The following is a 24,731-nucleotide window of genomic DNA, read 5'->3' as shown; positions in this document are numbered from 1 at the left end:
CCTCAATGACTTGTAGTGCCTCCTGCTGGGGAATGTTGGAATAGAGTGATGTGATGTCCAAGGTGACCAAAAGACATGGAGGTGTAGGGGCCTGTAATTCATTAAGCAAAAGAATAAGGTGGGCAGAATCACGAACATATGATTTAATCTGTGGGACAACCGGTCTTAAAAAGAGATCCACAAATTGTGAAAGTGGTTCTAAGACAGATCCCATCCCGGATACAATCGGACGGCCTGGGGGGTTTTCGAGAGTTTTGTGAATTTTAGGTAACACATAAAAGACAGGAGTGACAGGAAAAGCAATCTTAAGGAAATTGGCTTCACGTAAAGTGATGTATCAATTTGACAAAGCTTCATCGACTACAGAGGTGATGGCTTGTTTCAGTGAATCCGTAGGATCTGCCTGTAAAGGTAAATAAAATGTACGATCATTGAGTTGTCGATATACCTCAGATCTATAGTCAACACGATTCATAATTACGACCCCACCCCCCTTAGCGGGTTTTATAGTAATCAACGGGTCTTCGGCCAATGAGGAGAGTGAAAGTCTCTCATCTTTGGACAAGTTATAACAAATGTGTTGGTGGGTCTGGAATAATTCTTTTAAATCACGCTGTATCAATTTTTCAAATACCGTCAGCATAGGGTCAGGAGGGCCTGGGGGAACCCATTTGGATTTTGTAAACACTAAAGACCCATCATTCGGGAACTGAAAATCCTGAAAGAAAAGTTTAAGTTTCAATGATCTAAAAAACCTAAACAGATGTATTTGTAAATCAAACGGGTCACCCCTGGTAGTGGGAACGTATGACAAGCCCCTAGACAATGATTTCAACTCAATTTCAGACAAAGTCCTAGATGATAAATTAAAAATTGTTAGTCTATTGCCATGGATCTTGTTGTTGTCGAGTCCGGGTGGTACGTTGAGGGGCCTGAGGGCGCCCCCGAGATCTGGAACCCCGAGTGTTGCGGGGTATCTGTCCCGAATCTAAAAAAGTAGCAATCGAAGCATATTGTCCAGATGAGGGTACAGAGGAAGCGGAATGCACTTGAACTGGCATGGCTACGTCTTCTCCCGAGGAGTCGTCCGAGGAAGATTGAGCGAAGGTCACAGTCTTTTTCTGAACACGGTTTGGGTTCATCCATTTGTATACGTAACCCTTGGTGTAATCCGTACTGTCCCTCTGAAACTTGCTGTACTTGACCGCCTTCAATTCTTTCCTAAATTTCTCTAGATTAACATTAAATTCAGTGCGTTGCTGCTCAAAAGCTTCCAATGAAGTAGCACCAGTACGAATCGCTTGAATACTTGTATCCACCTCGGTTTTCAAGGGAATGATCAACTCTTTACAATGACAAGTTTCACCGATCCCAGTTCCGGAAAAATTTACACTTTATACGGTTCATCTGACTGTAGTTCAGTGGGTGTTATATATGTTATCCGCTGCCCATGCGCAAAACTCTACATTGGCAAGACTAGACGACAAATTAGGACTAGGGTGATCGAGCACCGTTCTAATATTAAACATGCTAGGGCTTTAGCCCCTCTCGTTGATCATTGGATGTCCTCATCTCATACAATATCGGATCTATTTTTCTTTGTACTTGAAGTGGTTCCTGCCCTACCCCGTGGAGGTGATTTTGACTCTCACTTGATTCAGTGTGAACAACGCTGGATTGACCGTTTGGACACGGTTGCCCCAGCGGGGCTCAACAAAGAGATTGAATGGGTGCATTTCATCTAACTCCCGATTGGACAGGAATTCGCAGCTCTGATTGGTGGGCTATTCCCTTAGCTGATTGGTCTGTAAAAAGTTTTGGCGCCCTTTGACAGGTTTAAAGCTCCCTGTCTAATTATGTGGAACGCGCTCCCTGCTATGTTACCCTGAAGACTTTACTTTGGTAAGCGTTTGTATGTTTTGTATTGCTATGACAATCACTATGTACGGCACTGGTGTTATTCTAACACGGTCCTATGTTTATGCTTTGTTTACAGTACTCATTTAACTCTTTTGTGCGTCCCTCCCGATGCAGCCCCTGGCGAAACACGGGACCGTGTCGGGGGACCCTCCTTTTTGCAACAATTATTGATATATACAGTGGAGTTGCCGAAATGAACAATAAAAATTTCTGATACTTTAAAATTGAAATTCTTGGGACTGTATACCCTTTATTCTAGCACTCAATTTCTGGCGTGGATATATATAGAGTGCTAGTGGTGCTCGTTTGGTTGTGGACTTAATACTTTATTTGCAATATTCATATGCTGTTAATATTTGAGTTGCCTAATAGTTTCTTTCCCTATTTTATAGTTAGGGACCATCATTTTCAATTGTATTTTTCCTGGGAATTTCAATGTTATAACAGAAAAATAAGTAGAAAAAATTACTTTGTTATAACACAGGAGAAAAAATAGTGGAAATACTTTTCCATAGATTTTTTTTTATTTTGACATTGAAATTCCAAGGAAAAATAACTTAACAGGGACCTTAGTATTCAGTTTATTATTGGGATATGTTTCAGTTTAAATTTTTGTGGCTTTAAATTATTTAGGTATTCTATGTCCTGTTTCATTTTATGTTTCTACTCTGCCTTGGTCTTTTCTTGGAAAAGTGGAGAAACATGGAAATTGTTTGTTTTTTGGTTTTTGGTTTTTTTTTAAGCTGTAGGCATTTTTGAACAGTTTTTACTGTGGAGTTCATTTTACACTTATACTAAAATTATTTTCCATTTTGTAGGTCATCAGTGCACGGTCATCCCCCTCTAGGAAGCAGAAGTTTCATAGAAAGCATGAAGCAACTGGACCCCTTTCAAATGAGTCTGAAAGTTCTCCACAGATCTTTACTGGAGATGTGGAAGTAAGGAAACAGAAGACTAGATCTATTCATTGTGGTTCTTATACAAAGCAAGATGACCCAAAGAGTGACAACAAAACTATTGGCAGGTTTTCAGTGGTCAGTACACAGGACGAACTGGCCCTAACTTTGTCACATGGTGTAAGATATTCTGCACCACCTGATGTCTGTTTCGATGGACCTCCGCCTAGTCTTGTGCAGAAATCCGTTCCTCTGGCACGCACATCTCCTGTTAATGCCAACCTTTCTGGCCATGCTTCCAGTGATTCTGGCGATGAGTCTCCCAGAGGGAAATCTAGTACTGCTCAGCTCTCTGTGGAAACCAAAGGCACTACCGATGATTTAATGAAAAGGGCAGCTGTGATTTTTAATGCATCTGGAAAGAACAATGCACAAAGTCCTGATTCTCCGATTGAACCTTCTACAAAGATTCCTACTATCAATATAACCTCATTTCACTCCCAGTCCTCCTACATGAGCAGTGACAATGACTCTGAATTTGAAGATGCAGACATGAAGAAAGAATTACAGAATCTGAGAGAGAAGTATGTTTGGCATAGCAGTAATTTCAGAGCCTGTTGAAGATATTGTGCAAAAACAAAAATATGGAGAAACTAAGGGATGGGTGACTTCACCTGATTTATTTTGGTTTCTCCTTAGTTTGGTCAGGTAGGCAAGGTCATTCATTCCAGACTCCTCCTGACCCTGGCTGAGGTACTTACTACACATCCCTAGCTCAGTATGGATCACTAAGCTATTACAGGCTTTCACTGAGAGGTTAAAGGGTACCTATAGCTAATACAAGCCCCCCCCCCCCCCCCGGGGGAAGGAGCATAGGCTCCTAGAGTTCACCTTTTAAGGTAACGTCTGATTCCCAATGTCAGGAAGATTCACAGGCATTTTGTAAGTTGTCTAAACTAGATTCTTTCAAAATGTCTAGTAGCTATTTTGCCAGCTGATTCTCTTTCAAATGATAATTTGATGGACTCCGAGCCAGTTTGTCAATTCCTATACTAAATATGCCACATTTATAATTTAATTACAGTCCTTGTTCCAAGGCATCATATTGCAAAAGATACAGTAAAAATAATCCTTCCTGTCCTGAGCACAAATTGTACATATATTTCCTGAGAACTCTGAGACTCTGCAACATTTGATCGACAGGTATTTGTTCCTAGTTTTCCTATTCTTCTTTGCAAGTGCCTCTTAAGGTTTATACTGGGGTTGTCTTGCCAGAGATGGTTAAACAGGAAGAATTTTAAGTCTTCAGCAATATTTTTATTAAACAGAATTCCAAAGTTTTTAGACCCTGCGACTGAGATCAGTTGTGAAAAATGTTGGAAACACAGAATTGTATAGTGCACAGAATTGCAAGAGAGCAATACACCGTGGTGGGGGAGGGAATTGTGAGGTATTTTTCACTAGACAGAAGGATCAGGAGGTGACCATATCTGATATCTCCAAGGTCAAACATTGTGACAAGAATGAGTAAGTGGGATGTTAATTTACATAGGGGGAGAGAACCAGCTGAAAAAGGCAGTGATAATATCTCTGTATGCTTCACTGGTGAGATCTCATCTAGAGTGTTGTATCCATTTGCCAAGAATGTATCTGCAGAGGGACACAGTAGAGGGAGTCCAGAACAGAGAGAGAGAGAAGTGGCATCAAATCTGCATCATTAGCTTGGAAGTAAGACTTAAGTAAGTAAAGAATATACCAAGCTGGGTAGATTGGGAAATAACCCAGAGACTGTCAAATACTGCCAGGGTATAAATGCTCAAGTATTCTGATGAAAAATGGTTTATCAATCAACAGCATAGCATAAACGAATAGGTGGAGAAGTCACAAGATCACACTAAGTTGTGAACCAAGTTGAAGGTTGTGCATCAGATTCCTTTGGATCAGTCCTCATAACAAACATATAAAAAATGTCTTTGAAAAAGCCTTAATATCTAAAAATTTCCATCAAGGTAGAAATGACAAACAAATAGTACCCTGACATGATCCATATTTTGCCCCAAGGCTGAATCAGGAGGACAATACAATCTGTAAAATGAACAAATGATAGATAACTTAAAGGATGAATCACAGAATGCAGGCTAAATACAGCAAAAAGTATATAAAACAAATATATCACCATTAATGTTCCTTTAGCATGTTTGAGAGAATTATAAAGTTTTACTCTGCAAGCATCCAGCTAAAACAGCTTTTTAACTTAGAAAAACCTCCTAAAAGCATGCCAAACTAGTCGTGTGATATAAAACCAATCAAGTGCAATGAGAATTTTCTCTGAATGAAACCACATGATTCTCTGCCCCAAATAGAGGGTACTATGAGGACACTGAAATTTGAGCTAAATGCTGTAAAACTAGAATAAAAACAGCATGAAACTCAAATGCAAAGGAATCGGCCACATTAAGTCAAAAATCATTATAGAACAAGCGCATAATTAAAATTCATCAAATTTAAAATTTTGAGCAGTACAGTAGGGTTAGATGGTTGTCACATCAAAGTCAACTATTCAATATGGTAGTTGTCTGTCCGTACATAGAGATTGCAATTAAAAGATCCAGATGTATAAATTGATAGTGGACAGGACATAGGAAAGGTATTCCATTGGGGTAAAAATTTGAAAGCTATTCTGGCGGTGTCTGAAATGTGTTCTTACAGGCCATCCTCAATCCCTGTTCTGGAGGACACTCCCTTTGGCCAGTATCAAGCCTGACCTGTGACCTGTGCACTATCTGAATTTATACTTCTGTCAGAAAGGTATATAAACTCAGAAATGCCTGAAATTGCTGTTTTACAGGGATAGTCTGTCATATGCCCATGTTCTTTACTTTGTGGCTAAGACCATTTGAATGTTAGAATAGGATCTTTGAACACTGTAGCTGTATTCTCCAGTCCCATACTGAAACTCTGCTGACACATTGGTTGGAGATGCATCATGCTGTCCCAGATCTTAGATTTTGTTGTTGAGGTAGTAATAAAGCACCCACCAGAAAGGGATTTTTTTCCAGTCTTATTTGATACAGTGTGAACAATGCTGGATCTGTGAATTGCAGTCTGAATATCTGGATGGACTGAGCCATGATACTGAATGGTCAGTGGTTTTTTTGATGTGATGACCACCTTAACCTGTTGTACCATTCAATGTGTTGATTTGATGAATTTTCTTTATGCATTTGCTATATAATGTTTTTTGGACTTAATGTGGCTGCTGTTTTGCACTTTTTGAGTTTTTCATGCTGGCTGTTCTAAATTTTCAGCATCTTTTGGTGGCAGTGAATCGTGGTTTAATTTATAAAGAAAATAATTGGCAGCTGGGATGTCTCTCTTCCCCCCCCCCCCCTCCTCATTTTATGGTTTTTATATTTATGTTTATATGTTTATACTTTTTTGTATTTGTTTTATTTGTTTCTTTGTAGCCCCTGAAGCAGCTCCAAATAGAGTGAAACTCGGCCTGAGTCGGGTTAATATTCATGTCTTTTCCTTTGTTCAGTTTTAATCAATATATTTTTAATATAATTTTTATTATGTCAGCATGGGGTTTTTTTTTCTGTTGTATGACGAGTGATCCAAAGGAATCTGTTGCACACCTTTCTCCTTTGTTTTAGATCAAAGGATCATAATGTGGTACTGGAATGAGGTAGGCTCTAGTAGCTAAAGATTTCTTTACAGATATTGTGATGGATGCATGGAATAGTTTTCCAGCGGATGTAATAGATACAAAACTGGACAGCAAAATTCAAAAAGATCTAGGACCAATATGGAATCCTTGAACAAACAAGGGAAAAAGATAGAAATCAAGTGATGCTGACAATATTGCAGTAGATAGGGAAATTGAGCACACTAGCTAGACATGATGGTCTTAATCTGACATTTTCTTTTAGGTTAGTTTCTTACAGGGAAGCTGACCATATAAAATCTCCATGTTTATCTTCTCACCAGATAAATTTTGAATTCACCTAACTTCATTCAAATTTTTGCCACTAAGCACCCACCAATCCATGGCTTGTATTTGTCATGTCACACTCATACTCACCCCACACTCAGTCACTTACTTAAAATTGCTGTTTATTTACATTTTCTAAAGGAAAACATGCTTTTTTTTTTTTTTTTTTTTTTGTAATCCTAGGAAGGTCAGAGCGTATTGTGATGTCAACAATTTGTAAAGCTCCCAATAGGTTCCTGATTAGATAGTTTGAAATATAGCAACCTGTCATGAAAGCCTAGTCTCTGTGCAAAAGAAAAGTTGAAATTTCAGGGAGGTCAGATCACACTGTGCTACTGAAGATATTGAAAGGTGCCCTACCATTTCCCACCATTTTGAAAACTACTCTACCATTGGTTAATAGTCATAAGGATATGCAAATGTTTCTAAGAATGGAAACTGGGCATCATGAAATACAAAATTTTTTTTGGGGGGGTGAAGTGGGGGTTTGGGTCTTTCAAAATTTGAAAAGCAGTATTTTTATGTGCATATCTATCCTGCAAATACAGGAACTGTCCAGAATATGGGACTGAAATATTTGCTGTCTGCTGTTCATTGAGCTGTAGATATAGTCATTCAACATAAAGAAAACCTTCCAGAACATCTATCTTCTTACACTGACCAATAAATGTTCTTTAAACACCTAGGTTTATTGCATTAGATAGACCTGGTAGTCTTGATCTGGCATCAGTTTTTGTTAGAACACATTACTAATGCATTGGTGTTTGTACTATCTTGTCAATCGTTGATTGTACTATTTCACGTAGAGACTTGTTGGTAGCCTTGTGTGCATATAGGTATAGCTGACCCAGCTTTAAAGAATCTGTAGGAAGTTTTCCCAGGCTGGTGTAGCTAAGCATATTACAGCAGTGAAATGTTAGACCTCTAGCTGAAAGCTGGAGCTTCTGTATTGCCTTTGGGCAAATGACCCTGGAAAGCCATTTTTTTAATTTAGATTTTTATATTCCACTTTTCGCACTTTCTTCAGTGCTTCAAAATGGGTTACATTCAGGTACTGTAGGTATTTCTCTATCCCCAAAGGACTTATAATCTAAGTTTTGTACCTGAGGCTATGGAGGGTAAAGTGACTTGCCCAAGGTGACATTTTGTTATGTTCTCTGAGGACAAACAGGATGGTAGTCCTCACACATGGGTGACATCAGATGGAGCCCAATGCAAAAAACTTATGATACAGTTTCTATAAACTTTGACTAGGCACACTGAGCATGTCCAACATGCCCTATACCATGTGTCCATGCGGGGTTTCTCTTCGGTCTTTTTTTTTTTTTTTTTTTTTTTTTTTCCGCAGAGCTGTCAGCCTCATGGTTGGATTAAGCTCTAAAACTGTGGCCTTTTGCTTTGTGGAAAACTTTTGTGGTTTTTCGTTGTCTCTCTGAAAGTCTTTCACTGAGTCCCTCTTAGTGCCTTCCCATAGTATCCCCCACTCAGGGTTTTTGGTGTTCGGGTAAGTTTCTTTTCACACTGTTTCCCCCTTGGTGACTGTACCTCTGTGCCTTTCTTCCCTAGACGCATGCTGCCATCATTTTTTCCCCATTTCTTTCACCCAGTCATGGCCACGTCTGGCTTCTGCCGATGCACCCAGTGCCCAAGGACCATGTCTATCACTGATCCTCATGAGGTTTCCTTCCTCTGCCTGGCGGCATCACATGATGTCAAGGGTTGCTGCTTGTGCACCCTGATGACCCTGAAGGGACGTCTGCTTTGACTCAAGTTGCTGCATTAGGGACCAAGTGAGGGTTATTTGAAATGATCATAGTCTACTCCCATTTCAGGGTTTTTTGTTTTTTTTTGTAATTACTGTAAAAATTTGTCTAACTGCAGACTGACTAATGAAATACCCCAAGACAGTGAAGCCTTGGAATCGAGCACATTGGATCTTGATGAATGTGTAACTTAATTTGGCAAACTTCTGAAATATTTAGAAGAGAGAAAATTGCCCTGTTAAGTCAGCTAAATTAGTGTATACTTATGAAATCTAGCTTTAAAAAAAATACTGACACACATCTAAACAAAATTTTGTGAGTTGTTTCTGTGACATGAGCTGCAGAGAGAGAAGACTCAAACTGAAGCACAGCAGTTTGAATGCTTTCCATCTAAAAGTGGGAGTAGAATGCAGAAGGAAAACCTAGCTACATTTTCTTAAATATGTGATATTGCATATTTTTCCCATACAGTACACAATTTATTTGGCTTTCTGATGCAGCTCTTCCTCCTGGAGAGACCGTGACAATCTATGCTGTTGTCACTCTTTAACGTTGCTCGCTCTTTATTCACACTGCTGCTACTCGGCTTTGAAAAGCATCCTGACTCTGCCAAGAAATTAAGAATAAAAAATCCTAATCCTTGCATGAACATAAATTTAAGGACATTTCAGGTCTTTACAATTGGGTGGGCTGGGAACAAACATTGTTATAAAAGAATTAGTATGCATAATTTTACTAAGGAATAAGTACAATTATTTGGACTTCAGTCTGCTACAGCAGGTTTTGTCATAAAAGGAAACTACTCAAGGACTTATTTGCTATGCTTCCCCCCCCCCCCCCCCCCCCTATAGACACAGAATAGGAGAAAAATTTAGCAATTCCTAGATCTAGAAAGGCAAACCAAAATATATTGAAATATTTTACCTTATTCACCTGCGTGCAGTGAATTTACTTTAGCCATTGTAAATTAAATATCCATATATTAGGAACATCAAACCCAAATGTTCTTAAATTGCAGACCGCATGAAGATGTTTGTTTTTTACATTTTTGTAATATTTGTATCTAGGAGTCCTGCATAGGTTTACAGATCATTTTGCCTCCTCAGACACATGAAGGAAATCTCTGAGCTCCAAGTTCAACAGAAGACAGAAATTGAGGCGCTCTACTTCCGACTGGGGAAACCACTGCCCCCCGGTGTAGGATTGCTGCACGCAGCCCCGCCAAGTGGCCGCCGCCGAAGAATCAGTAAAACGAAATTAAAAGCAGGGAAGTTGCTAAGCCCACTGGTACAACAGCTGAAAAATGTGGCGAATACAAGTAGGTCTAGGATTGTAGTGGACTTGTTAAGGGTGGGAGTATGGTTTAATGTGAGATCTTAATGTTATAGCTTGCCATAAGTTAATGATATATTACAGATTTCAGTTCAATTTAAAATGAAGTTTAAGGACAAGGGGTCACAATTTGCAGGAGGGAGCCTCAGACAAAATGAGGAAAATACCCTCTTAGTAATGCAGTAATTGATTCCCAGACTGGCCTATGGCTAGAGGATAGTAACCAAAAGATTGATCAAATTCATTAATTCTTGAGACAGCTACAGAAGCCAGTACTAAGGGTAAGGCAGGGAGAAGAATGGAGATTGAGTTTGGGGGTCTGTGCTGTCTGTCGGCAAGAGCAATTGGGTAGACAAAGCTCTTGACTGCCAGGAACTACTTTCTTTCTATAAAGAGGGATCATGTAACGCAGAATCTAAATTTATTTAACAATACTAAAGAAACAAAAACCTAATATTGGTGTTAAAAATAATCACTTTGGAAAAAAAACTGCCAAAGTGGAGAGAGACTATATGTATAATAGAGACCCTCATATGTTAGAGCTTCAGAACCGTTCATAAATGTGAACCAGTCTGCAGGAGTACAAGTGCAAGTCAGTAAACTCGCCAACTCACTTCTATACCCCTGAAGAGATTTGCGAAACACGGGACCTATGTTGGGTAAATTAAGTTGGCTGTGCCGCAGGAGATGAGCCTGATGAATTAGATAAGTACCTTATCTTATTTAAGAATTTTTAAATGCAAGAAAATTTCTCATTGATTGCAGGATGTCAAGATAGTTGAGACCAATAACTAAATTTTGAGCTTGTTTACGTATGAGTGATTCTAAAGCTCTAACATACGAGAACCTCTCCTATATATATAACATTTACACTTTGGCTTTTTTCAAAGTGTCTAAATATTATGACAGTGGATTTCTCTTGAATTGATACCTGCTAAATGACAAAACATTTTAATGTGGCTCTAGTAATTGGTTAATTCCACTGTATATTGATTTTTATAAATATACTCATTGGTTAGAAAGTGCTGTGTATTTCAGAGTAAGAAAACACCATGACATTTGAAATGGAGCACTGGCCTAGGTGAATGGGATCACATGAAATGTAAGGTTCTGTCTTGCCATTTGGCTTGGTTCTTGTCTAAGATCTTCGTAAAATAGAGGTGGTGGGGTTCTTTTGCATTTGAATTTTACCACTATCTAGGAACAATAAGCTACTGCTGAGTAACTTAACCAGTAAGAAATCTCCCCCTAAACTTCCCATCATGAACTCTGACATTTATGGCAGCATGAAAAAATAGCCTTAGGTGTAAGATACATTAATTTTACTACTGCTATTACTAATTTCTAGAGTGCTACCAGAAGGATGTACTTCAGTGATTGCCAGTGCTCTTTAAAGTATATCCAAATTGTACATTTCTTGGGGAAGAGAATCCCCCTGTCAGTTTACTGTGTGCTGATTTTCTAATTGTATTCCTGTTTTCTTATTTAGAGCTTAGCACTGCATGTATTTAGTATTATAACAAAACAATGCATATACCGAACAACCTGTGGTGTTGGCTCCCAACTTCACATCCTGACCCCTTGGTCCTTCAGCTTCTTTTCCTAGGGTTGATATATTAGTTGTACTTATTTAGAAGCCTGCCAAATGTTTGAATACCTCTATCCTATCCTATCCTCCTTTTCCCCTTCTTTTTTTAAGTGTGTTTTTTTTTAGCTTTTTTCCTTCATTGTAAATATTGTTTTGCAAGCCTGTACCATTTTAGTAAACCCTCCTCCCCCAAACTGCTTTTGTCCTCTTTCATTTCAAGGTGTAACCTCCCTAGCAGACCTTGGTCCTAGAGGTGGGGTCTCCCCTGTTAACTGTACAAGGCCAATGTCCCTGATTTTTTTTCTGTTGGTGATAAATCATCTGATGCTCATGAAAAACTGTTAGCTTTCCCTTCTGTTTTGCCTTTATCATACTGACTGGTAGCTTTCTGGTGATCAGATGGTCTGGGTCACCTTTCTATTTGGTAGCTACCACTAGATATTGAAAGCTTTTTATTCTTAGAAGATAGCCAACTAATTTGAAGCAGTGGAAATTTTAATGGTTTGGCACACTGGTTCTTGAACCTTTTCTTTGGGGGAGGGGGGGAGAACTAGATGCTCCCACAATCTGCTTTGATCTCCACAAATATCCCCAAAACCCACAGCAAAAATATCCAAAAGATTTTTGCCATGCACCTTGGGGAAAATCCATGAATGTTTCATATGCTTGAGGTAAAATCCATCTGTTTTGTCTTAACATCTCTAATTGCCAATTCTTGCCTTCCTAATTAATAAGTAACTAATGATATTTTGTACTGTAAATGCATGAGTTTGTTGGATTGAAGTACAGTTTCCAATCACATTACCATTCCATTTCTCCTCTGTATCCATAGTGCCAGCCAGGTACCAACATAGCACCCCTGCCCTTACCTATGCTAGGCAAACCTCCCTCCCTCCCCCTGCCCTGCCCTGCCCTAACACACCAGGTAACACAAGGTAAGAGAGGTTTTAGCAAAACAATATTGTAATGATTTATAATAAAGGCTGCAGCAATTAATACAAGCAGTCAAGTTAGCAAACATGTTCTAATCTGTTTTAGACTGTGCCTCCATTTGTAACCCCCTCTGCATCGCACAAAAACCCCACAACAAGTACATTAAGGAACCATCCAACAGGGTGTTGGCTGCAAAAGTCCAGCACCCACTGTGGAAAAGCATAAGCAACAAAGGTATGGGGGTTACTAAGCCAAAGCTTGATGCCCACTGACGTTCTCTGCCCTGAGATCCCAGTCTGTTGAAGCACCATATTCTTCATGTGACCGGTGAAGTGCAGTTGCTTTTAGGATCCACTTTGGGTGGCCATTGAAGCGCACTCTCAACACAAACTTCACTCATGTAACACGTTACGTGATAGACGGGAAGAATTCTTTACAGCATGTCCCTGTCCAAGGTGGTTAACGTACTAACAGATATGGGATGTGCGCAGGCACCCCTGTCATGGCCTGACGCAGAGAAACCTCGCCTGCCAAGGGCTCCCCGCTCTCATTGCGGCTGTAGGAGAACAATAAACCCTATACCACCACCTTCAGATCATTATTAAATATGTCCAGTCCTATATCAGGTGCACCCCATCCGGCCAGAACAATCCGGGACAGCTTTCTATCAGTGGTAATGTATGGAATACATGATCCCCCAACTGTATTCATAAATTTTTGCATCCATCTGTTCAATTTTTTGTGGGTTCAGTCAACAGCATGATGTAATCTCTCATCACACCACACCCTACGTGGGATGATGGAATTGCTGGGAATAACCCGGCAATAGATATGCAATCCTTTGGAATTTTTGCACGAGTTCCATACTGCAAGTCATGCAAGTGGATGATGGCCCAGGGGAGGCATGCAGTCTTTTAATCTGTAAAAGCAACAGCCTTAACTGGTCCCACCACATCCCACGCTGACCCATCCACATTAGTGATACACTTTTTGGCTGACAGGCCCCCGTGCTCTCCCAATTATTTCACTAAAGTTCTCTTATGGGCCTAATGTGTGAATGCATGCCTGCAAATCCATATTTGGTGAGATACCTGAATTTTACCTCTGGAGCAAAATAAGGTATGTATTATGGAATGTAGATGCAAGATTCAGCAAGTTAAGGTCTAATATATAACTTGTCGCTTAGACTGCCACCCACCAATGGACGTGATTCGGTGTGGAAGCAAGCTCAGCTCTGCTGCAGTTGCTGCTCCTATGCAAAATGAATGTGTACTGTACACTGATGTGTCTTAACCTAAGCTGACCACACACTTCAGAATTCTCAAGAACTGGTACTTTGACAAAGGACTGTCGTCCTTGTGGATCAGAAGAAAAGCTCCTCCCTGAGGCCTTAATTTCATATATTTGAATAAGTCTAACTGGGCAACTCTCATTGCTTGCAAGGCACTTCAGTACCACCTGTTATCCCACCCTAACCGGGCAGTCTTATCCTTGCGGATCAGCAACACCACTCTTGTAGGAGACATTGCATAGTCTCAAAGCTGCAGAGGACAGAGTTACCAATTCGCTTACTCAGAAGGCCAAAGAAGACTCATCAAAATAGGCAAGCTAAAAAAGCATTATAGCATCTAAGGATGACTATATCCAGTAGCAGGTGCAAGCATTCATACGTAAATAGGGCTACTCCTATCTAGAATACAAATCTCTTCGGAAACCCACCCGTGTGTCGTGCGTTGCATGATGAAATTAGTAGATAGGCTAGGATCCCAGAAAGCCTTTGAGAAAAAACTGATCCCTGGCAGTTGGCATATCATTGCTGACCTGGACATTCATTTTTCTTTACAAAAAAGAATATACTAAATAGTGTGGGTTAATCTTAGGCAGGCACAGATGCGAGAGAGTCCTTCCAGGCACTGAAGGAATGCTTCTGAGTACTCGGGGCTAGGGAGTTGATCATGTCCCATATGTTGTTTGCCCAAGTTCCCCAGGTCTGCTTTGGAGGGGGTGCCTTATGGCTTCTGCCTCTACGCAAGGTACCAGGTATCTGAAACGTCACCACTTAAAACGGGACAGGGCATCAGCAATCATGTTTTTCACCAGGTACATGTAATGCTCAGAATGTAATGTCAATTAAGCATTGCAGCATCAGTTCCCCTGATCAGGCTCAAAACCCTCTGTTTTTAGCTGATAAACGGTTAATGGTGTCTACAATTGCCACATTGTCAGATCTGAACACTACAGATTTTGCTCATAACTTGTCACCCCAAATGTGTAATGACACAACAGAAACCGCTCCAGGAAAGTAATATCTCAGGTTAAACCTCATTGATGCCAACCCCAGGCCATGCCTCTGTGCACCACACTTTAAATTCCGAACTCTGCGTCCCCTGATGTCAGTGAACAGCTCCAGCTTGCTGTTGGAGATGGGAGGGGAAGGCCATAGCACACACCATGAAATAATTGTAAAAATAAACAGATGCCTAAGTCATTCGTAATAGCTCGTGTTACTCTAATAAACTGGTGATGCTTTGCCATCCCAGCTGTCGCTAAGGCTAAATGCTGGATGAAATTCCTGCCCATAAAATGACTCAACTTGCAAAAGTGAGAAGACCTAACAGCACCTGAAATTGTCTCTGCTTTGTTGCCTTCACCAATATTAATGCTTTTGCTGCCTGTGATTTGCTCCACCACCCAGTGCAAAAAGGTATTAAAATTCTTAAAGTATGTGCACGAGATGGAACAATCCATGGGCATGCACTTATCGAAGTAATGACTACCCCCAAATATAAAACCAAGAAAATGAAACTTTCAGGTGCACAGGAAGAAGACGGAAGGCTGACTCAGTGTCTGCCTTTGTCAATCGCACTTCCCCATAGTCTCTTGATAGACAATGCCTGGTCCAGAGTGGTGTTTTTGTACCAAGCATAGTGCAGGGGCTATGAAATCGTTCAGATATCCCTTCTGGATATGAGAGATTGTATATGAGCTGGAATTTTCCAAGCTTTTTTTTTTTTTTTTTTTTGGAACAATCCACAAATGGAGAGGGATGTCTGTGAATGGGCCCGTAATCCTGCTAAAGTGCACTCACTTTTGATCTTTTTCTTAGCTATGCCCTGATGCTGCTGGAAAGAACTAGGGTTATGTGGTGGATGGGGCTGCTGTATGGGATTGAAAAACCGGAGGCGAAACCCTTATGATGCATGCTTGCTTCTTGTCACAGGTACCGCTCCAGCTACAGTATCAATGCCTGAAGTTTAATTGGCATTGGCACTAGTGACTTTACTGAGTTAGGGGGCAGAGCAGTCAAAACTTCTTCTGTCCCTTGGACTCTTGTACTGGGAGCAGGATGGGCTCCGCAATTCGGGCATAGATGCTTGAACTTGCAAGGAGTCCATGAGCACTGGCCCAAGTTGAATTGCCTGCAGGTACACCTCTCTATACCACTACCTGGATTTCTATGATGCCATACTTGTAGGCCTATATAAGACCTATCAGTATTGAATTCATGTGACCCATAAGGCCTCTCAAGGTTACTGGACCTCAGTCATTTTGTCGAGCCAGAGATCTATAACTCTGTGATACCAGGTAATGGACTTATCCTCCACCATAACTTTTATGGAAATTAATTTAACCAAGCCCACCCTCCAAAACACCTGTGGAACCACATAATCGTATCCAGGTAATACATTAGACAAGGGTTCTACTCTGGTTCTTTCAACAACCAGGCTCACGAAAATGTGAAAACCAGAAATGCAATTGCTAATCAATTTGTAAATATGAGGTTTCTTTTCCCTGTCTTCAACCCCCCCAAGTCTCTTTTCTATCACTGCCATTTGCCTTCTGTTCCTTCAGCAAAAGGAAAATACATCTCTGAACTTTTTCAGAATTTTTTTCTTGATTTTCTTTTGCGAGCGAATTCATGCCACACATTGAATCCTCTAATGCCCTTTATTTCCTGCTTTAGACTTGTCTTTTTGGAGCTAGAACCACCAGACCCCCTCTCCCCCAATACGCTGCTAATGTCTTTTTTTTTTTTTCTTCTAACATTTCTTTTTATTAAACTTTCTTAATGTGTCCTGCATTACCAAAACCCACTTAGCTTCCCTCTCTGAAGTATCACCAGAGGAAGGAGCCTGTATTGGTGTTTCCTCTACTGTTGTCTTGAGAGGACAACTATGACCTCCCTGAGTTTGGAAGAAGATAATGGGGATGCTCCCTTCCTTTTGCGAGCGCTCTCTGATGCGGATTCGCTCTGCCACGCCTTCTAGGTCTGTCCCGCTGCTGGTGAGGTAGGTGGCCTGTTTAATGAGGCGCTGCCTTGCATACCCAGATGGTGCCGTGCTGCTCTGCTTGCTCCTGAATATATGATCTTGTCGGTCTTCCCTCTGTTTCTGCTGCCCCAAGGGGCATGGTAACAGCGCTGCCACGGATGTGCGCTCCATCTTTGAAGTTTCTTTGGGTGCCCTTGTTGCCTTAACCGATGTTTTTGCTCGTGCCTTCCTGCTGGCAGCCTCTTTGGGAGTCATGGCAACAGCCCTGATGACCGTGAGAATAACTTTGGGGAAAGAGAAGATACATTCATACCATGCAACGTGCCTCACCCAGGTGCTACAATGGACCCACACTCGCCAGGAAAATCTCATAGTTTTGGTTCACATATAAATCATTTCCTTTGTTCAGCTATGCTTTATCAATTCATCAACTCCTATTTTAAATATTTTTTTTTTTTACTCAAACCTGCACATGACTTTCTTTACCATGATTCCCCTATATGTATGCAGGAGGGGAGTCCCCCCAACCTATAAGCATCAAACACTAACCCACTTATGAACCCTCTGTCGAGGGGGGGGACTTTTTTTTTTTTTAACGCTTCGAACCTGGCTGAAGGAGGCTGAATTCACTACTGCCTTATGTAAAACCCAGCCAAGGAGCATGGTGCACTGTGGGGAAAGGGGTGGGGGGGAGTCAGATGCAGGCTAACCCACCTGGCTCCACACATGGATGCTTATATCTGATGCCATCCCTGCAGATTGCCCCAGCATCAGCAGCCACCCCCTGGGAAGAAAGCCCCACCATTGCACATGCTGCTTCTGGCTCACCCCCTCATTTTTTACAGGCCTCTCAACCACCAGCATTGAGGGGCCCCCTTTTCACTTCTCTTGTCATACCACAAGGAAACTCTGCCAGCCACACTTGCCCACCTGGTTGGGGCTCTCCTTACCAACCCAGACCCATCTCCATCCCCCCCCCCCCCCCCCCCCGGATAGCACCGAACAGCACAAAATCATCACAAGCAATCTCCCTCTATTTTTAACTTACCTTGCTAACAATTGCCTTCGGGAGTCTAAATGTGGCACAACCATGCTGCCCTGACACCACAAAGCCTCTCAAACTGAAACCTGGCGGCCAATGCAGACCTCAGTGCTCCTTTTGGGGCACTAATGCTTGCAGGTGTGCCGCACACAGGCCCAACAGAGGAAGGAAAAGGAAACTGGTGTGCTGATAGTCAGGATGCCTTAATTGCTGAGCCTGGTGATCTGCAAAGGAGATTAAGCAATGCTGAGGACATGAGAGGCCAAGGTCAAGAAGCGCTGGCCTAAATCAGCTGAGGTAGACATCATGTCCATTAAGTCCCCAAACACACCTCCCCTGTTGCTGTGCTGACACAGCGGTGTCACGCTCCAACAGAGCGAGATCCCTGAAAGGGGGGGGGGTACTGTGGGCACAGCTCGGGCTGTGGCCTTGCTGGGTAAGTATGCCAGTTGTAACTACTGTTTTGTCATCTCCAAACCAGCAGATTTCCTTCAAGTCCTTCCACAATATATATTTGTTTCACTTGTTTTAGCTTACCTTTTTAGCAGCAGCTTTATATTGTGGGGGTTTTTCCCTCAACAGTTATTCTGAGTTGGCTCTCATAATCTATATTGATGCCTAAAGATTCTGCTGACATCTTGTAATGGTATTATGCAGACGATCAATTTTTAGTTGCCATGTTGTCTTATCTACAATCCCTGTAGCATTGAATAATCGTAGCTCAATTTTAGTCCTGTCCTGCCAGCCTGTTCAGTTAGTCTAATTAAAGATTATAGTGGACGTCTGTAGAAGAGAATGTAGATTTACTTTTTATTGCCATTTTTAGCACTGAATAGTTCTATCTTTTAGCAACTGAATTTTCTTCCATTGGCCTTCTAAATGTTTTGATTACATACCTTGCTTGCAGGGATGCTTCAGACTTTGAGCTGCACTCCATGCGTTTCAATTGCTGCAGACTTTGTATATTTACAGAACTGTACAAGAAAACATCCATATCCTGTCATATTCAGGTGTGCTCATAAGTTTTATATACCCCTGGCAGAATTTGCAAGTGTAGCATTTTAAGAAAACATGAGTGATCAGACAAGTTATCCTCTGCTGCATAAAATAGTTTAGCACAATCAAACCATTGCAATAAAGTAATAACATGGTCCTGTTCAAACGTTTGCATACTCTTATTTCTTAATATTGTGTATTGCCCCCTTTTTTGCATCAGTGATGGCTTGCAGTCTTTTGTGATATTTGTGAATGCCGCCCTTCTTGGCAAAAAGCCTCCAGATCCTGTAAATTCTTTGGTTGTCTAGCAGGAATTGCATGTTTGAGTTCTCCCAAAGTGGCTGAATGATGAGTTCAGGAGACTGTAATGGCCACTCCAGAATCTTCCCGTTCTCCTGCTGCAGGATTGACTTATGTTTCAGATCATTGTCATGTTGGAAAGTCTGTAAGTGAGCCCCATGTGCAGCTTCCTGGCTGATGAATGCAAATCCTCCTCCAATATTTTCTAAGATGCATTCGTTTGCATTCAGTTTTGACTAAATTCCCTGTGCTGCTGTACCTCATGCACCTCCATGCTTCACGGTAGGGATGGTGTAGACTCCTCTCCAAACATAGCATTTATGGTTGTGACCATAAAGTTCAATTTTGGTCTCATCACTCCAAATTATTGGAGTGATAAGGCTTTTCTAGGTGCTGTTTGTATTGTAAGCAAGCTGTTTTGTGGCATTGGTGCAGCAATGGCTTTTTTTTTCCTGGCAACTCTACCATGCAGCCCATTTTTGTTCAAGTATTTCCTTATTGTGAATGCTGAAACATCCACACCACTCTGCCAGGAAACTTTGTTGGGATTTATACTGAAATGCAGGCTTCTTTGAAACAGTTTTGTCTGAAATCTTTCTTGGTCTGGCTTATTAACCAAACCCATAATTTTCCACTTCTTTATCAGTTTGAACAGTACTGATTGGCATTTTCAAATCTCTGGATATCTTTTTATATTCGTTTCCTAATTTATAAAATTGAACTTCTTTTGCTTGCAGATCCTTTCACAGTTCTTTTGCTTTTCCTGTGCTTCAGTAATCAGTCAGGGCAGCCCTGGATGAAATGCATAATGGTTTCTGAAGAGTTAAGAAACTCAAACTATTTATGCACAGACACTAATTGCAATCAATCAAGGCACAGGTGTAGATACCTCCCCTTCACTGCCATCTCAACTTGTATATTTTATCAGCCCAAACATTCAAGGGTATGTAAACTTTTGAACAGGACAATTTCCCTTATTGCTAAGGTTTGTTTAATGATTGTGCTATTCTGTGATGCATAAAATAGTTTAATTTGAAACACATAAAAAATAAAACATGTTTTAGTGATCTCATATTTTCTTAAAATACTACACATCTTACAAATTCTGCCAGGGGTATATAAACTTATGAGCACAACTCTACATTGTGCTGATTGTATAGTTTGTCACTTGTACTGTGAAAACAATTTGCTCAATTTACAGATTTATGTAGCATAAAATGCACAGTATTTAAATATCCTTTTTGACTAGTTTGTACAAAGTCAGTTTTATCTGTAGTAATGTCAGTTCCCCCCCCCCCCCTCCCCACCATTTCCCTAATAACTTTTGAACTGTTCATCCAATTTCATACAGATTTATGTTGCAAGCAGAGTATCCAGTGACCCCCTCTCCAGCTTGTAATTTTCATATTAGACTTTGAATTGCTGTTTGTATTTCCTTTTAGTTTCCCACAGAGAAACAGGCCAGATCAATTTAGTTGTATTTCTTGGGAGGTCAAAACACATTGTTATTAAGCTGCCTGGTCTTGGTTACTTCAGCTGTTAAGGTTTTCCAGACCTGTCCTGATGACCCAAAAGTCAGTTGGGTTTTCAGAAGGTCCCCAATGAGTTTGCATGAGATTAATTTGCTAATATTTGAGTTTGACATGCAAGCAGATTTCTAATTTGTTGGGAATATCCTGAAAACTTGACTGGCTTTGAGGTCACCTACCATGTCTTAGATCTGATTTCAGTTTGAAGTACAGCAGCATGTCAACAAGCCAACTCTTTCCAAAGAAGAAAAGATAGCCTCTTAGTCTGTTGACCGCCCTTCCCTTATTCCAAGGAGATACTCAATGTAAATTGTAAATTGTTAATTTATTATCCTCTTGTTATGACTTACTTGTTTTCTTTCCTTCCTACTGCTTCTTGGTTACCCCCTCGCCCAGTTACTCTCCCTGTTGAAATGTACTTTCCAAGCTTTCAGTTATTATGTGAACCGGTATGATGTCCCCACAATTACCGGTATATAAAAGTTTCTAAATAAATAAGTTAAAATATCAAGAAAGTCAGATGACGACATAGTTTCAAGGATTTTTAAACTGCCTTGCCATTGGTTGACACCATTTTGAAAGCTGCCTTGTTGGTTAATATTCCTAACAATGCATAGGTGCCAACTCTGAGGGTGCTTGAGCATCTCCAATGTTCAGCAGGTTTGCTTGTGTCCAGTAAAGGGGGTAATTTTACACCCCCAATCATTTTTTTTTTTTTTTAAAGTTGGCTCCTATGCACTGTGTAGATTTCAGTATCAAAGGAAAATGGGCATCATGAAATGTTCAGATTTCCTTGTTCGCATGGCACCATGGTCTAGGCACAGCACTGTGCACATGGTTAGTGTTTTTCTTTTGAGTGTTTTGGCCTGGCAGTGTCATTTTCTTTGGGTTTCCAGTTCAATCAGAATTGATCTGTATTGAGAACTGGTGCTATGAGCCTTCATTCTCAATTATTCGGAGTAATTTCCCTAATCTTTTTTTTTCCCTAGCCCAACCACTGAAGAGAGCCCTTGGCTGAGAGCCACAAACAGCAGTTCTTTAGATTCTCACAGGACAAGCAGGATGGTTGTCCTCACAAATGGGTGACATCGAGGATGGAGCCCACCACGGAAAACTTCTGTCAAAGTTTAAACAGAACTTTGACTGGCCCCTACTGGGCATGCCCAGCAAGGCACTGACCCTGCAGCCAGCAGGGGTCTCCCTTCAGTCTTCTTTTTTCCGCGCAGCAGTTGCCACGCGGTGAAAGGAGCTCTCTTACCACGTTCCTGACAGGAATTCGGTATTTTTCTATCCGAAGAAAATTTGCCCCTCAGGGGTCTCCCTTCGACAAATTTTTGTCACTTTCGCGGAAACCGGTAAGTTTTTTCCCTTTTTTAATCGGCGGCCGTCGATTTTGGCCCTTGAGGCCTGTGGGAACTTACTGAGCCCGCGCCTAAATTTGGCCTTAAGCCATGGCGACGGGGTTCCGTCGATGTCCGGATTGTACCCGGACTATGTCCATCACTGACCCCCATAGGGTTTGTGTTTTATGTTTGGGTAGTGAGCATGATGTCCTGACTTGCACCAAATGTGCCTTAATGACACCTAAGGGTCGCAAGGCCAGGATGGAGAAGATGGGGCTCCTCTTCCATGCACCCACCCCAACGCCATCGATAGCATCGACGTCATCGGAACCGGCACCGTCGAAGTTGCACCACCATCGCCAACCCGCCGGTGACCGTCCACCATCGATGACTTCTCGGCCGTCGACTCCTGTCCCCTCCCCGGATGACCGAGGAGATCGGAAGGATAAGCATCGCCATCGACGGCACAAGTCTCGGCCCGTCGAGGATCCGCAACCATCGACCTCCGAACAGGCCGAGCCACCGAAGAAAAAGCCTCGGTCGGACCTGGCACCGTCCACGTCTCGTTCGCAGGCACCGAGGAAACCCTCACCCTCCCGGGGTGCGGGGGCCGTGATCCCACCGGTTACGGTGGTCCCTCCGGCCCTGCCTCAGCCTCCCTCTCCCGTCGAGCCGGGTATGCTTACCCCTGGTCTCCGGGCAGAACTGGACCGGCTGGTCCAGGAGGCCATCGAGAATGCGATGCGAAGATTCCAGCCTCCACCGGCACCGCCTCCGGCACCGATTCCGGCACCGCCTCAGGCACCGACCTCAGCACCGACTCTGCCACCGAGGATGGAACTGACCACCGAGCCTATAGTGGAAGCGTTGGCACCGATACTAAATCGTATGGAGGCACTTATGCGCGCCCTTCCATCGGTGATTTCATTAGCACCGACTACACCATCATCTCCGGAAGGACATTCATCGACAGGAGAAACACCGTTCCGGATTCCTCCGTCCGGTGTCGTTCCATCGGTGCCTTCACATACCTTTCCACCGATTTATCCTTCGGCTCCATCGATTCCAAGATCGGCACCGATTCCATCGGTGGCCCCGAAGCCCTCGATGCCGTTCACTGTTCCGCTTGCAGCACCGGTTCCATCGATGCCTTTGGATCCTCTACCAGGTCCTTCAGGACAGCAAACCTTACATGATCCTTATGATACCTGGGGTGATGATTCATCTTCAGATACAGATTTACCATCCCCACCATCTCCTACAGAGAGTAGAAAACGATCTCCTCCTGAAGATCTCTCCTTTATAAATTTTGTAAAGGAGATGTCAGAAGTTGTGCCTTTTCAGCTGCAATCTGAGACCGATGACAGGCACCAAATGATGGAGCTGCTCCAATTTCTGGATGCCCCCAAGATCATCGCTTCCATCCCCATTCACCAAGTATTTCTGGATCTTTTAAAGAAAAACTGGGAATCACCTTCATCTGTGTCACCAGTCAATAAAGCTGACTCAACCTACCTCGTTCAGTCAGCACCAGGATTTCAGAAGTCTCAACTGGATCATCGCTCTGTTGTAGTTGAGTCTGCGCAAAAGAAAGCCAAGCGTTTAAAGCCACACTCTTCCACTCCCCCTATCAAGGACAACCAATTTCTTGATAGTGTGGGAAGGAAAGTGTATCATGGGGCTATGTTGATATCTCGTATAGCTTCATACCAACTTTATATGACTCAGTACAACAGAGCTATCCTTAAACAAATGCAGGACTACGCTGACACCCTACCGGACCAATACCAGCCACAGCTTCAAGCCCTCCTTCACAAAGGATTTGAAGCTGGGAAGCACGAGATCCGAACGGCCTACGATATCTTCGATGCTTCCACGAAAGTCTCAGCTACTGCCATCTCAGCCAGACGTTGGGCTTGGTTAAAATCATCCAACCTTCGCCCAGAGGTTCAGGATCGTCTAGCCGATTTACCCTGCTTAGGGGATAATCTGTTCGGAGAACAGATTCAACAAATTGTGGCGGAATTGAAGGATCACCACGAGACGTTGAAACAACTTTCGTCTGTTCCATCTGAGGTATCCTCCAAACCACCACCTAAGAAGGACTCCAAAAAGTCATTCTTTCGGCCACGTCGTTATTACCCTCCGTCGACTAGGCCTCGTCCGGCTCGATCCTCCACCAGACCTCAGCCACGCCAACCTCGGAAACAAAGACCTGCTGTAGCCCCACCCCCCGGGCCTGCGGCAGGCCTTTGACTTCCCGACTCGGAGCACATGCCATATCCCACTCCCCCACATCCCTGTAGGGGGTCGTCTGTGCCACTTTCTACAGCATTGGATACGGATTACCTCAGACCAGTGGGTGCTGGCGATTATCGCACAGGGTTACCACCTCAATTTCATAACTCTTCCGGCAGACTCCCCGCCTCTTCAAGCGTGGAGTCTATCCAGCCATTTGGCTCAATTACAACAGGAAGTATCTCTTCTGCAATCAAATGCTATAGAACCCGTTCCTCCCTCTCAACGAGGCAAGGGATTCTATTCCAGATACTTCCTAATTCCAAAGAAATCAGGAGGGCTACGTCCAATTTTAGACCTTCGAGCCCTCAACAAGTACCTTCAAAAAGAAAAATTCAAGATGGTAACCCTGGGCACGTTACTCCCTCTGCTGCAGAGAGGGGATTGGCTATGCTCCCTCGACCTCAAGGAAGCTTATACCCATATTGCGATAACACAATCCCATCGCAAATATCTGCGGTTTCTCGTAGGCCGCGACCATTATCAATACCGAGTACTGCCTTTCGGTCTGGCATCTGCTCCACGG

At 42.3% G+C, this 24,731-nt stretch overlaps 1 protein-coding gene across 12 annotated transcripts in view; it reads left to right on the top strand.

The window, feature by feature from the left end:
• WNK2 (WNK lysine deficient protein kinase 2) overlaps positions 1-24,731 on the top strand; it is a 336,843-nt gene that overhangs the window by 272,527 nt on the left and 39,585 nt on the right. For all 12 annotated transcript variants that reach the window (XM_029600851.1, XM_029600854.1, XM_029600860.1 and 9 more), the window contains 2 exons: positions 2,739-3,400; positions 9,680-9,891. In XM_029600851.1, coding sequence (XP_029456711.1) covers positions 2,739-3,400; positions 9,680-9,891 — 874 coding nt within the window. The remainder of the gene's footprint in view (positions 1-2,738; positions 3,401-9,679; positions 9,892-24,731) is intronic.

This window comes from Rhinatrema bivittatum, chromosome 4, assembly GCF_901001135.1.
Source record: "Rhinatrema bivittatum chromosome 4, aRhiBiv1.1, whole genome shotgun sequence".
Classification (NCBI taxonomy): Eukaryota; Metazoa; Chordata; class Amphibia; order Gymnophiona; family Rhinatrematidae; genus Rhinatrema; species Rhinatrema bivittatum.
The sequence above is the reverse complement of the archived record's forward strand: the minus strand, read 5'-3'. Positions and strand labels throughout refer to the sequence as shown.